At 42.3% G+C, this 13160-nt stretch overlaps 1 protein-coding gene across 6 annotated transcripts in view; it reads right to left on the bottom strand.

Moving 5' to 3' along the window:
• Window positions 1–13160, bottom strand: part of MAST4 (microtubule associated serine/threonine kinase family member 4) — a 716609-nt gene that overhangs the window by 163577 nt on the left and 539872 nt on the right. For 2 of the 6 annotated variants that reach the window (XM_069749629.1, XM_069749643.1), the window contains exon 1: window positions 8920–9343. The exons of the other annotated variants lie outside the window; for them this stretch is intronic. In XM_069749629.1, the coding sequence (XP_069605730.1) occupies window positions 8920–9005 (86 nt within the window). In that variant the 5' untranslated portion in view covers window positions 9006–9343. Of the gene's footprint in view, window positions 1–8919; window positions 9344–13160 lie in introns of those variants that run through there. 6 annotated transcript variants of the gene reach the window in all.

Raw genomic sequence — 13160 nt, 5'->3', positions numbered from 1 at the left:
AGTTACAGAGTGGTAGTCCACTCGTATTGTATTTCCATGTTGAATTCTATGTTTTTAGCCTTATGTTTATCTTGATTGAGAGGTACTTTGCCTTAATTTGCAAATTGGAACGCTAAAATAGTTACCGTCTTTAATAATGGGCTTCTGTAATACCGGAAAGAGGGAGGTAATTCCTTGTACCTATGTTTGCATGTTAATATACTAATGTTGAAAATGTTTAATTGAAAATGTTTAATAAAAACAGTTTGGAAAAAAAAAAGAACGCAGTGTCTTGGATGCAGCGAAAATATGCTGTTTAGCGTGAAAATTATTGTAGGTGAAACAAAGGGGTATTCCCATCTCAAAAATTCCATCCCAATATGTAATAGGTCCAATTAGAAATGTAGTATAGTTTTCCTGATTCGCTATATCTCTTTCTTCATGTGCAGGCATTGCAGGATCTTAGGTATCCATAGTTACGTCCACGGATAAAGTGACAGTTAGCTAGTTGCTAGTGGTGGTAACCATGGATATCTTAAGGTCCTGCAATGCCTGCACATGAGAAAAGAGACATAGTGAATCAGAAAAACTATACTACATTTCTAATTGGAAGTATTTGCTAATATAATTATTATTATTACACCTATTACATATTGGGATAGGATCTTGGAGATGGGAATACCCCTTTAAATCACAAAAATGAATAAATATATCAAAAAATCTGTTGCGTTTTCAGTACAGTTACACAGGGAGTGTCTCAGGAAGCGAACAGACAAGCATGCACAGACACAGAACGCTCTGTACTGTAACAAACTCCTTAATCAGAGGGATTACATCCAGGGACGTGATGAGACCAGGGCACCAACCTTCCAGGCCAAAAGTCTCAGCCTGGAAGTTTTCACCTCATTTTAGTCTCTGTATTTCTGTGCATTACCATTTTTACTAGAAAAGGGCATAACGCAATCAGCCCAGAACCCCAAGGATACCACCACCTAATAATCTTATATCACACAACGCCTAGAGATGTTCCAACGTATTGAACGTCAGTGCGGTGGACATCAACAATCTGCAGATCTCTAGAGTTTGGAACACTAACTTGCAGAATTTCCTGTCAGTACACAGAAATTATGCAGACACCATTATTCTTTTTTTTTTTTGTAGTAGTTTCAACATGGTCTTCCATCACGGCTCGGTTCTCGGTTTCTGCTCGTTTTTCACTGAAGTGTAAATAGATATAAAACTTCTTTTATTGTGATGACAAACTGTTATTTTGCAGATAAACAGATGAGGCAGTGGAAAGAGAAAGCAATGAATTCTAATTATAATCCAGAGAGACTGCCATGGGCACGTCTGCTTATCCAGAGAAGCCCTTTGTGGGCATTTCGCTAAGTTTAGCTATGACTGAACTATGGTCAGAGTAGGTGGCATGTTTTAGCAAAGTGATGATCATAACCCAACCTACATCTTTATATTGGCTACTGTCCTAAGCCAAAACTACCCTGAATACCGTGGACAACTTGAATTCCACACCTCAGCTCCCCAACTTGAGTACTGCTATGCCCACCAGGAGGTACTATAAGCAACAACTATTAAAGTCAAAGGAACATTGAACTCAAGAAGTAGTCTAGTTACCAATTACCCCCTTCCCTACTTTGCACCCACTATGAAAGGCATTTTATATAGCCAAATTAATATTTGTTGTTTCACCAATGAATAAACATTTAGATTGCAATCACCCACTCCGATCAAGTTTAGCTTACAATATATGGTCACCTTTATGTTTTAAGCCGGCCAAACACATTAGACAGCTGTCCGCGGAACGATGCTTCGTCCAACAGTCAACTCAGCCGACTCTCCCATACACAGGAGCGCTCACTCGGCCGAGAGCTACAGACTTATTTTTGACAAGGCCATAGACCAACATAAGCGGGTGGCTTATCTTTGGGAGAACAATATGATAGGAAGTCAGAAATCGGACTTGCGCGATTGACATCTCTTCTGAGCCCCCATGCACTGCCGATATTAGTCTAATGTGTATGGGGGCTTTTACGTTTGCTTACGTAGACTTCCTGGAAGAACAGTATTATCCAAGTGTGTTTCAGACCTGAATCCTTCATACAAGGATAGAGATTTCCATTAAAGCATCTATTAGTGGCCTATACGTTAATGGGCACCAAAGGTACAGGAGAAGACATCCCAATTTGGAGATGACGTTTGACTCCATCACTAACCGCTAAGGTCTATTTCTGCTAATTCTCAAATGTATAAGACATTATTGATCATATTTTCTATGGAGGGAGCCAAAAGTTAAAAATGCAATTTTAAGGGGGTAAGCATAGTTCCTGTATAAAAGGGAAAGATTTTCTCTGGAAAGTCCCAAAGAAGTCCAAATCTAGAATGCATCTTGGAAAAAGAAATATAACTAGGTCAAGACAGGCGTAAAGTAATCAGCTCTACGCTTATTCTTTTCCCTTTATCTAAATATTCTGTTGGAGCAGTGTCATGTTTTTATGAAAGAATGAAACTAAATTGAGCTTGAGCTTGTACTTGTCTTGTTCTTGGCAATTTGGAGTTCAATTTTCGACAATTATGTCATTATAGTAAGTAGTGCAGCCACTTTAATCTGCTGGCTGGAAAAAATTGCTGGGAAGATCAAAATGATTAACTTGAAACAAATCTTAATTCTTAAATGGAAAAAAATCTATATACAAGAAATAAAACAAAACAAAACATGTATATTATAAAACATGGCATCTAATTTGAATATTAATATGTACCTGCTATGCAAACAAAACATTTCCCTTCGCCCCCTTCCCTACACAGTTTATGTCTATCTTGTAGGGTAGTAAAAGAAAACCGTAGTGTAATTGGTGATTTAGAGATGTGATCTGCACGGAAGATTTCGCTTATGCTGTGTTACAGGTCAACTGAATGGCAGCCAGCAGTGACCCAGAAGCTTTAGAATAAACAAGATTGAAAAGATTGAGTTTTAATTAAAAGATTAGATGTGTTCCCCACAGCTACAAATGGGATCTTTGATTAATCCAATTACCGAAAACAAAACAATTCATCGGAACGGTGGGTGACTGTTCATACCCTTTATTTAGCGCACTTGTACTTTTATGTTTGAATTCCTGCAATAATGGAAGGCAGGACATGGGAACAGACAACACGACGCAGGAATATCAATAGCAGGCGGATTCTTCTAAATTAAACAATGCTGTGTCTTCAGAAAAATTGGAGCTTATATACAGCAAACAAATAGGGCGTTGTACAATCTTTCTTCTTCAAAGTTCCTTTGTCTTTTATATAAGGTGTGTGTATCGACATGCCTATCCAAGGGCAAATTAAGGTCAGAGGGTTGCTCATTGTCTCATAGAAAATGTTTACATTATGGTACCAAGTAATAAGTTGTCAGACAACTTTTTTTCCTAGGCAAGGATGGTTGTCAAATAAACAGAGCATATTAAACTTTCAGTACCCTTATGGCTGTAGCAAAGGCTGATCCAGAAGATGTCAACAAGACTGCTGCTGCTTGTTATTGGCTGCAGTGGTTAGGTGACTACTATCCGTGCTCACCGGTAAGTACAGTGATCTGAGCGGAGCAGTCATGTCATTGTGGTGCTCAGAACACTGAAGGCAATAGTGAGCTGTCATAAGGTCCAGGCACTAATAAATGGGAGTATACTGAACTTCCATCCCTAGGAAAATGTTTACATCATGGTACCAAGCAATACATTGTCAGACAAAATGTTTTTTTTTTTCTAGGCAAGTATGGTTTTCAAATAATAAATAGACCATATTAAAAAAAAAACTTTCAGCACCCTTATGGATCTAGGACAGCCTGCTCCAGAAGCTGTTAACAAGACTGCTGCTGCCGGTGATTATCTGCGGTGGTAGGGTAATGTTACTACCAGATCTGTGCTCACCAGTAACTACAGTGATCTGAGTAGTGCAGTCATGTCATTGTAGTGCTCAGAACACTGTAGTTAATGGTGAACGCTCATCGGGTCTGGGCATCAGGACTGCGGCATTGACAACATCCAGTGATGAGTACACGTCTCTGAGCTGGGATATAATAAAATGGCGCTGGGCTCCAACTACAAATATAAAATGGGCAACACAGGGGGGCATGCCAAATTCAAAGCATAGGATATAAGGTTGGAGGCTGACCACAATCTCCTATGGCTGTGGTGTGTAAGTGTTGTGCTCTGACACTTAGACACCATAAAAATGGCAGCCCTCAGTGGCGGAGTTAAAAAGTTCTATAAATAAAACCTTCACGTAATTAAATACACTTCTTATACTTTTAAGCATATAGTCCAATCATTAACAAAAATGGTGACAGATTCTCTAAAAGCTCAAAAGTTAAGTAAACACCCACTTTAACTTGTGGGTAAGAATTTACAGAGAATACATGACTTAAGAAAAAAAAAAAAAGCTTACAAATAACGGCCTTATTATGACGCTACAAACGCATTGTTGACTTTTTGTCGTCCTTGTCGGAGAATTTTTTTTTTTCTTTTTGCAATAGTTTGTCCTAGATTGTTTCTATATCATGGACCTTGTGTTACTTTTGTCATATGCGTTCTGTTCTGATGAAGATCAACATCAAAAGCAGCTTCCTGTCAACCCAAGATTATTGAGCCGATATGTCAGATATTATTACTTCTCTCTAACGGGGTGTTCGGGGAGAGGGAAGCAAAACACATTTCAATTTACTGTAGCTAGGCTTACGTTAGACTGCAGCGATAATGTAATTTATTAATGAAAGGCATGAATGAGGCAAGAGAAGAGCAGTCATCACGGCTAAGAAAACTGGAAACCATTACGAGTAAGACATTCCGTAATTTAGTAAGAACTGAGATATAAACATAAAATAAAAAAAGTGTGACCGCCCACACTACATATGCAAGAGGAGAGGATTCTCAGGCTCCTGGGACTCATCCGCAATAAATAAAAACGCTTTTTCGAAAACATTGATCATTCCATCAAATGTGGCTTCATCCCCGGTATTGATAGCAGCCCCTTACAGTGCAGTTTCTTGCATGCTAATGTCCACCTATCGCTGTCACTTGACAACTAACGAATCTGCTGTCAGTACCTAATGAACGCAACATTTCAGGAAGGAGAGTACACAAACACACCCCGGGGTGGTAGATATCTCTGCCTGGTGACGTCTAGAGAAATCAATAGAGAAAGGACTGGTTACAGCACCTTCTGTTACCCTATATACTTCCTCTAGACCCCCGGATGCTGAATTTGCCTCATTATAGTAACAATATGCAAGATGGGGGTTAATTAGACTACTTGGTGTTCCAGTTACATTATTACATATGAATACATTTCCCTATCATTTATAAAGAACCAATATGTTACACCATATTTTCCATTGCTCAATGAAGGGTCAATACCCTAAGAATGCGGGAAACACTTGACAAAGTTAAAAAAAAAAAAAAATAAAACACAGTGGTCCAGGTTGAAGAATGATTAATAGCAGAGATGGAAGTGGATAGCCAGTTGAGATTTTATGGACTAGTTATATTTTTTTGAATGTAGGGAAAGTCCTTTATTAATGAGAGCATTCCAAAGAAATGGGGCAGCACAAGAGAAATCCTGTAGTTACACAAAGGAGGATGTGATGAAGAAAGCAAACCCTTCCAGCAGCTGCAATGACATATTTCTTGACATTCATCATTTCCAAGAGCAGATATGACCCAGAAAAGGAAATTTTAACAACCTGATGGAAAACCATAACATCAGGAATCACAACTAAAAAAAAGCCAAGAATGTAGGAACAAGGTGTGATGGGATTTTATATTATAGTGGCCATGTAGTATGCATCCTAAAGCCTCCAGGCTGTACTGAAGGGCTTTGTGGCCCAGATCATAATACAGCGAGCGACCATAAAAATCTAAGGCCCCATACCATACTTCAGTTCTTCACAGAAAAGACTAATGTCACATCCATGATAAAAAAAGCCTGTGTCTAATTAATATAGAAGTATTCCACATAAATAATGTGCGTCTTAGACTAGACTCCCACGTCCAGAAACTATGACCCAATGCTTGTGCACGGTCCACAAAGAAGTTTGATGGTAGTTAATAGTGTAAGTAGATAATTGGGCTATTGCCAATGTAGATTGTGACACCACTGCCCTGGTGACTTATACTGTTATTGGGGCCCACGCTTTTCCTGAAATTAAAAAAAAAAAAAAAAGTGTAAGGTCCAAGTCACACGACAGTACAGAGGTGGCTACAAGTCTCGTCTCAACCGCGGCTCGTGATCCGAACTACCACCCTCATACGCACTGGTGAAGAGGTTCGTTAGGGTAACGAGATCTAACCGCAAGTCCTAGGTTGGTTGCATTACTTGTAGAAGGAACACGGCTGTTATATGGTCACATTAATTAGCTCCAAGCCAGGTCACCATTCTCGTTAGGCCTCATTCAGATGTTGGTTTTCACAGTTAGAGCATGTAACCATTATATAGTCTATGGAGCTGTTCACATAAACATATTTTTTGCTCACAATGTGTCCGTAAAAAAAAAACAACGGGCGTGTCCATAAGTTTTATTAGCATTACAGATGAAAATCACCTATACAAGTGAAAATCACAGACCGCACACGTATGGCATCAGAGTGCAGTCACTGTGCTGTCCGTGCTTACCATCATAATATTTAGGAGAAGCTTTGCACATTTATGAAGCACTGGTGATAAAAGTTGACATTGATCAGACACGGATGAAGTTGGGATCCATAACACCGGTGACACTTGGACCGCTGTTTGTATGTTTGCAAGCAAAAAACACCGACGTTTGACTCAGGCCTTAGACTGCATGCACAAATCCTTCAGACCTTTATAAACATTACATAAAAATTGGCTGAAGTAGCAGATTTTGGCAGAAACAGACGACCATCAAATGTTTATGGACCATCAAATGTTTCTGTCTATGACAGAAAGAATGTGGTTTCCAACAAGTCGAAATCCAAAAGCCAATCTTTTAGGTCAGTGTGGAGATGAGGTTCCGCCACATGATTCTGGCAGTGGCTCTCTCATAGAGATCACAGGCAAACAGCTAAGCCAAACATTCCAAAGTATGGGGGAAGCCGGAAGAGAGAGTCTTGGCCAAACAATCGTTTGGCCAACAGTTACCTAATGACTCAAAAGATCCAAAGTAAACAATGGCCCAATACAAAACTTTCATGGCGTAAAAGCTTTAAAACATTGCAAAATTTAGGCGCAACTAGGATGACTTCTGGCATCTTCACGCCAGTTTCTCCCAGTTCAGCTGAAATGGATGGAGCTGGGGCGGGAGGAGGGTGCAGTGATCGCCCGCCACTTATCAAATTCATCAGTAGAGGCATTCTCTACACCACAAGTCTAAGGACAGCAGGGACTGGAGTAGGATTTCTGACAAGGCACACACGGAGGAGCCCGCCACTGGTTAGGTGCTCCTGATTCATTAAGATTAGTGATGAGCGAATATACTTGTTACTCGAGATTTCTCAAGCACGCACGGGTGTCCTCCGAGTATTTTTTAGTGCTCGGAGATTTAGTTTTTCTTGCCGCAGCTGAATGATTTACATCTGGTAGCCAGCATATGTACATGTGGGGATTCCCTAGCAACCAGGCAACCCCCACATGTACTTATGCTGGCTAACAGATGTAAATCATTCAACTGGGGCAAGAAAAACTAAATCTCCGAGCATTAAAAAAAAAATACTCGGAGGACCCCCGAGCATGCTCGAGAAATCTCGAGTAACGAGTATATTCGCTCATCACTAATTAAGATTCATGAATCAGGAGCGTCTGACTCCAGCACATCTCCTCATCAAGACCTGAGTTAACAACGCTGGTCTTGATGAATCAGGCTCTAAGTAATTTTCTGATGATCGCTTCTCTTAAAGTAAACGGCATGAGTTCACTGCTTCATCCATGTTTAACAGATCTCCATGGACTTTAAAGGAAGAGTCCGAGCTGCAGAACAAATGAGAACGGGACATGCTCCCACTCTCCAATATCGGACGCACGGATCAGTTTTTAAAAGAGATGTGAATATGGCTTAATGAAGCTCTATGGGCAAGTGTACAGTCATGGACAGATGTCGTCATACAGACCTACGGCTACATTCACACAATGAAACGCTTCCCATGTTTGGCCCTCATCATAAGAGCTAGGTCATGGACTTGTCACAGTCTATCCTGGTGAGCCTGTAATTAGATGACGATGATGTAGAACTAGTCACGGAGCTTAGTATTATTATTGCATTAGTCCTACATGATCTCATACAGTACAGCAAGCTACACGCTCAGAGTTCAGCTCTCTGGTGGGAATGAGGGCCACCTGTACGACCCTGGGAGTAGATCACCAAGCACGCACCGGTTTAGGACATCGCATTCCAAATAATAAATTCTGTATGTAACTATGATCCAAGAAGCTTCGGGACATGTTAAGCATGTCGAGATGAGGAGACTTAAAGTCGCAATGCTCCTCTGGGAAATATGCAAATTGTCTCTGCAGAGAGGTCCTAGTCCTCTTCCTCTCTGAAGAGACAGTTTGTATGTAACTATAAAATGTGTAGAAACCATAAGAACAAGGACACAATTATGTACATGACACCAAGAACAAGGTTAGATCATCTAAACCATGGACAACAACCATTTACGACATCTCAATCTGTTAAAAAAAATGTGCCCAAAAAGCATCAGGTCATCGCCATCCTTTTAATATCTGAGCCCAGTGTGTACAGTAGCAGAAGAAACTTTTCACATGTTGCCGCGTGCACTGCCTGCCAAAAACTCTGCAAACACTGGAAAAGACAGGAATGTGAAGACGAAAAGAACAAAATATTTCGTCGAACAGTTCATATTACAAATGAAGCGTCTTCGATGTATTCTAACGAGCGCAAAGCGCAAGTAAACTACCTAACTTTGTTACCTTTGTGTGCGTCGGAGCCTGTTCCTGTTTCTTAAGTGAGGCAGCGTAAAATTAGACAGCACGGTCCAGAAATTGGAATCTGACATGTTGAAAGCTGACACCAAGACGCTCGTTTCAGCTCAGGCGACGCTCTCCTCCATAATACGGAATAACAATGTGCGGGAGACGACTTTACAGTTGCGTGAAAGATTCCGAGCACGGAAAAGGCACCTCAAATATTCCACCACCACCACCAGGCTGTCCCCAGTCCATATCCTCCCAGATCTCCCCTACACAGGCACAGCGGAGCCCGAAATGACTCCCCTAAGGCAGCCTGACCTCCTGTTTAGAAGGCGTAGCCAAACAATTAGACAGGCTGAGGCTCGGTGCTTCCGAGAGCCTGCACTCTGTGCGCCACTCAGTCTAAGGCACCTTGTCATATGTCAGGCAGATACCATTCATGCACTCCCACAGGGGAGAGACGTGTTCCTGTAATCAATCCACCCAGGAACAGATCACTTTCCCTGTGATTTCAGCATTCACACCCTCTGCCAGAAGGGAAAAGTGCACGCAGAAGGGACATATGTACAGGGGCGAAAACCAGATGCAGGGTCGAAAAAGAGGAGAAAAGACACGGAAACGTCCCCACACTGTGCCAGCAGCTGCTCGCAGGGACTTTCACAAGACTTAAACCTGACACCTTTGATCTCCTCTAATAAGAGTTAAAAAAAAATAAAATATGGAAAATTAAAAAAATTAAAAAAAAATAATAAAATTCAGACAAAGGTGAAAAACAAAAAATAAAAAAAAGAGAGAAAGGAACAGCATAAGGAAGGCAAACGTGATAGTAGGAGACAGCCTGGTGGGGAACGTGCCACAATGTATCCGCTGGTAAACAACGCGGATTGTACAATTGTTGACTCTGGTGAATTGTGCAGGAACCGGAGCGTCAATAACACAGATAAAGAAGACGGTGCACCCTGCATACAGACAAAAAAGGGACCCAATGTCCTTCAAAGTCTGAATACTTCATTAAACGGTCTGGAATGAAATCTCCAACAGCCGTGATACACAAATATATCATTATATCATACGGAAATAAGTAAAACACACAAATGTATAAAACAAAGGAGGAGAAATGTAGCATGGCCATCGGGTAAGCACAAAAAAATTTTTGAATTTCAATTTATTAAAATAAACAATGTCCAGGAAAAAACACGTTTCTGGCAAAAACACCCTCAATCTCCATGATTGAGGGCGTTTTTTGCCAGAAACGTGTTTTATCCTGGACATTGTTCATTTTAATGGATTTAATACATAGTTTTTTTTTTCTATACTTACCCGATGGCCGTGCTGCATGCTCCCTCCATCCCTCCTGCTATTGCTGGGCTACACCGGCTGGATCTAGCACCCACCGGTTACAAGCTTCGTGGCTATCTGCAAGATCAGCAAGCCTGGAGACCAAGCTCCTTTTTTGTCTTCACACTTAAATTTCGATTGAAATTGTGCTGTGATTAAAAGGAATTTGTCAGTAGGTGAAATCCTCCTAAACCAGAGTAATCCATGTTTTTCTTTATATGCAAATGAGCTGTTAGGATCTATGACCCGGAGATAGATTTCCCCGAGAACCTGTCTGCAGAGCTTACTATAATAAATGAAATGATTTTCTGGAGTTGTGTTTAATGGGAGGGAACGTGTTTTGTATTCACACTGTAATGTTGCAAATATTGTCACATGCCATTTTTGCGCCAAAAAATTGGACTTATTGCAAATTTACGCTGCTCTTGCCGCTTTTTAACAGAGGCGCGGTCGGCTTTGCAAATACATTTTTAGGGTATGTGCACATGTTGCAGATTCTCTGCGGATCCGCAGCGTTTTTTGAGGTGCAGAAACGCTGCAGATCCGCAATTGATTTAAAGGACAATGTAAATCAATGAGAAAAAAAAATGCTGTGCACACTTTGCGGAAAATCCGCTGCGGAAACGCTGCGGTTTAAAAGAAGTAGCATGTCACTTCTTTTTTTGTGAATCTGCAGTGTTTTTGTACTCATTCCATTGTAGAAAACCGCAGGGGTAAAAAACGCAGCAAATCCGCAAGAAAACCGCAGCAAAAACGCACAATAAATGCTGCGGAACCGCACAAAAACGCGACAAATCCGCAGGTGCGTTTTCTGCCAGGAGAGGCTGAATCCACACCAGAAATTCCTAAACCTAATCCGCAACGTGTGCACATAGCCTAAGGGAGATTTATAACTTACTAATAAAAAGCCACAAAGTCGATGTCATCGGGGGTAGAGAATAAAAAGTGGAATAACATTTCTAGACACAAGTGTAAAATCTGAATATGTGCCAAACATATCAAACAGTTTGATGCATTTTCTGCAAATAATGGCAATGCAGGCACAACACAGATTTTATGTTTCCATTATGATAAATTCCTCCAGTGTTAAGAGCAGAAACACAGTCATATTATATACACATATACACACATAGAACATATTCACATTGCACCAAGCCCTGTATGTCTGTGCACATGGCCGTTCTATATGGATGAGGTATACATAGGGCTCCCTGTGGACGTACTCCGCTTATCTTGTCCACCCTGGACAGCCTGTATTGACAAGTTTGCATTGCTGGTAGATAAATAATGTCTCTCGTCTGCCATGGTCCTGAGTATTTTCCTGAATTAACATTTTTTATTCTATCACCAGCACATGATCTAAAATGGAGGAAATACTGATCTCCATGATGTAGAGGCAGAGACCCTGATTCCAGCGATGTATCACTTACTGGGCTGCTTGCTGAAGCTTTGATTAAAAATGGTTTTATCTGCTGCAGATCTAATAGTTCTCTGAATGCTGAGCTCTTAACTCCGTCCACACAACTGACTGCTCAAAAACAGAAAGTGGCCAGTCTATATGGAAAACTGCTAATTACTGGTGGGGGCAGGGATAACCTCCAGCTGATAAAACAATGATTTTATAAGAACTACACCTAGGAGACCTGTAAGTAACATATTGCTGGAATCAAGGTCTCTGCCTCTATATTATGCTGTTCTTAGATTATGGCGCCAAAACTTGATGACTGATTCCCTGTTAAGATATCAGCTGAGTATTGAGTTTTACAGGCAATGCTCGACGGGAGAAAATCATGCAATCTAACTCAAAAAAGACTAACTAGTAGAGTACCACCTAGGGAACATGGCTACCCTATCAGAGTGGATAAGAGTGAGAGGGCAAAGGGAAAGAGCGAGAGGGCAAAGGGAAAGAGCGAGAGGGCAAAGGGAAAGAGCGAGAGGGCAAAGGGAAAGAGCGAGAGGGCAAAGGGAAAGAGCGAGAAAGCAAAGGGAACGAGCGAGAGGGCAAAGGGAACGAGCGAGAGGGCAAAGGGAACGAGCGAGAGGGCAAAGGGAACAAGCGAGAGGGCAAAGGGAACGAGCGAGAGGGCAAAGGGAACGAGCGAGAGGGCAAAGGGAACGAGCGAGAGGGCAAAGGGAACGAGCGAGAGGGCAAAGGGAACGAGCGAGAGGGCAAAGGGAACGAGCGGGAGGGCAAAGGGAACGAGCGAGAGGGCAAAGGGAACGAGCGGGAGGGCAAAGGGAACGAGCAAGAGGGCAAAGGGAACGAGCGGGAGAGCAAAGGGAACAAGCGAGAGGGCAAAGGGAACAAGCGAGAGGGCAAAGGGAACAAGCGAGAGGGCAAAGGGAACAAGCGAGAGGGCAAAGGGAACAAGCGAGAGGGCAAAGGGAACAAGCGAGAGGGCAAAGGGAATGAGCGGGAGAGCAAAGGGAACGAGCGAGAGGGCAAAGGGAACGAGCGAGAGGGCAAAGGGAACGAGCGAGAGGGCAAAGGGAACGAGCGGGAGGGCAAAGTGAACGAGCAAGAGGGCAAAGGGAACGAGCGGGAGAGCAAAGGGAACGAGCGGGAGGGCAAAGGGAACGAGCGAGAGGGCAAAGGGAACGAGCGGGAGGGCAAAGGGAACGAACGGGAGGGCAAAGGGAACGAGCAAGAGGGCAAAGGGAACGAGCGAGAGGGCAAAGGGAACGAGCGGGAGGGCAAAGGGAACGAGCAAGAGGGCAAAGGGAACGAGAGGGAGGGCAAAGGGAAAAAGTGGGAACGAGCGGGAGGGCAAAGGGAACGAGCTGGAGGGCAAAGGAAACGAGCGGGAGGGCAAAGGGAATGAGCGGGAGGGCAAAGGGAACGAGCGGGAGGGCAAAGGGAACGAGCGGGAGGGCAAAGGGAGGATTATTGGGAAGGGTGGAGA

Source organism: Ranitomeya imitator, chromosome 1 (genome assembly GCF_032444005.1).
Source record: "Ranitomeya imitator isolate aRanImi1 chromosome 1, aRanImi1.pri, whole genome shotgun sequence".
Lineage (NCBI taxonomy): Eukaryota > Metazoa > Chordata > Amphibia > Anura > Dendrobatidae > Ranitomeya > Ranitomeya imitator.
Note: the sequence above shows the minus strand (reverse complement) of the source record. Positions and strands in the feature narration are given on the sequence as shown.